Source organism: Diachasma alloeum, unplaced genomic scaffold (genome assembly GCF_001412515.2).
Source record: "Diachasma alloeum isolate Michigan unplaced genomic scaffold, Dall2.0 Dall_scaffold_00379, whole genome shotgun sequence".
Lineage (NCBI taxonomy): Eukaryota > Metazoa > Arthropoda > Insecta > Hymenoptera > Braconidae > Diachasma > Diachasma alloeum.
The window spans coordinates 121788-123946 of NW_021680518.1; the positions used below are offsets into that span (position 1 = coordinate 121788).

At 38.2% G+C, this 2159-nt stretch overlaps 1 protein-coding gene across 2 annotated transcripts in view; it reads left to right on the forward strand.

The window, feature by feature from the left end:
• Positions 1-886: 886 nt before the first annotated feature.
• LOC107041821 (ATPase family AAA domain-containing protein 2) overlaps positions 887-2159 on the forward strand; it is a 16203-nt gene continuing 14930 nt past the window's right edge. For both annotated transcript variants that reach the window (XM_015262585.1, XM_015262586.1), the window contains exons 1-2: positions 887-1330; positions 1461-1647. In XM_015262585.1, the coding sequence (XP_015118071.1) occupies positions 1467-1647 (181 nt within the window). In that variant the 5' untranslated portion in view covers positions 887-1330; positions 1461-1466. The remainder of the gene's footprint in view (positions 1331-1460; positions 1648-2159) is intronic.

Genomic DNA, 2159 nt, shown 5'->3' on the forward strand with positions numbered 1-2159 from the left:
GGGAATTATGCAAACAGGTCGGGCGGTACAAAAAAAAAGTATGCGAATTACTAGGTCCTCCCAATAGAGGATCTAGCCATAAAGGAAAGAAGAAGAAGAACTACTAGGTCCTGCTGTATTCATGAGAGATTTTTGTTCAGTATGACATTCCTAATGTAATTGTTCTTTAGAGTTTTCTGCTGGATGATCTCTTTATGCAAATGATTGAGTATCAAACTAGGTAATAAAGTAAAGGTACACGTGCGGAGTCCGTGATCAATTTTGCCAATATCTGGAGAACAAATCATTTTAGAAGAAAGCATCATTTAACATTTTTGTAGATTATTAAATTTCCAACTAAAAATGTCTTTTGAGGTTTTCCGCTAAATTATCTCTTTATCGGGAGAATTAAGTATTAAAGAGTAAAAGCAATTGAAGCTCCATATGCAGAGTCTCTCCAGGTAATATCCGGTTAACGCTGCAGTTATTTCGAAAATGAATGCTTTCAGAAAGAAACGCCATTAGAATTTTTTCTAGAATATAAAATTTCCAACAAAAATGTTTTCTAGCATTTTTTTCTGAACTGCCTCATTAACACGATAATTCACTATAAAAAATCAAAAGGAAGTTGTGCCCGATGAATTTCGCAATTATCTCCTGATTAAATAATAAAAAAGAAAACATCATAAAAAATACCTGGACATTATGAAATTCCCAACAAAAAATGTTCTTCAACACTTCCTCCTGAAACCCTCAATTACCGAAATAATTTAACACTTCCCGAGGTCAATCCAAAATAATTTTTTCAAAAAGATCGATAATGCAGATCGCCGCAACCCAGCGCAGGGAGCCACCACTAGTTTGCACCCACGGCTATGTTCAGGTCTCGACGAGAGAGAGAGTAAACCAACGATTTCGTTGTGTGATGAACTGAGGGGGGTAAAACGGGCGAACGACCCACCAAAAGTGTTTTGTTTCCCTGGAATTAGCAAATTGACGTGAAAATCATCGCTGAACCCCTTCAGTCTTCGCCCACTGGTCAATTTCCACAGATCCGTCATTTTGTACGACAATTCCCACGTCGAACGGCCTAACTAGACTCACTCATCACTCTCTCATTCGTCTATCCACTCGAGTCGGAAATGGACTCAAGTTGCTGAAGGTGTTGGGTAATTTCGTCTCCTGGACACTCAATCCCACGATTTTTCCCGTAAAATGAGGAGAGATTTTCACTCTCCTGGGGTTCATTATCGCGAGAATTCGTTGTTCTGGTGGTGATATAAATGTTATGTAAAATCGATCGGAGAATTTCGCATTAAGGACTGCTTGAGGATTATGTCAATGCTCTGAGGTAAGTGACAAATGTATGAAGTGAATCGGGTTCTTTTTTATTTTCATTCAATTGGGGATTTTTTATTCGATGGGTGGGGGATGATTTTTACGGTGGGAATGGGCAATTGATTTTCTCTTTGGGCGAACAGAACAAAATGTCTGATGGTAACGCAGCTATGGACTCGATGGACTCGGACGAGGACATCTTCAGCGCGAGGCCCAGGAGACTCAGTGGTAGATCTACACACAGGGTCATGAGGACACAGCCTGGGGTCAGGAGGAGCACCAGGAATAGAATGCAGACTTATGATAATTTGAACACCAGTTGGATACTAGGTTAGTGGGACTGGGATGGGTCTCGAATTATTGACTGGGGTACAAAATTGTGGGTTTTTTTCACAGTAAAGTCTAAAAATTTCGAAAACCACGAATATTTTCAAGAGATATTTTTTCCTGAAAATTTAATTTCTCATTGAAAATGTCCTCTGACATTTTTTCTGGGATTACACTTTAACGAGATGAATCGATAATTGGGAAGAACAATTTAATGACGAAATTTCTAAACAAATTTGCTTGATATTTTGAAAATATTTTAGCAACCAGGGATGTTAAGAGACATTTTTGTCGGTTTGTTTTGAGGCGATATCACTCAATTAAAAAGATGGATTGCAGAATTATGATAATTTGAGCATCAATTGGATACTGGGCTCGGTGGGACTGGGATGGGTCTCGAATTATTGACTGGGGGACGAAGTTGTCGGTTTTTTTCACAGTAAAATCTGAAAATTTCGAAAACCACAAATATTTTCAAGAGATATTTTTTCCTGAAAATTTAATTTTTCATTGAG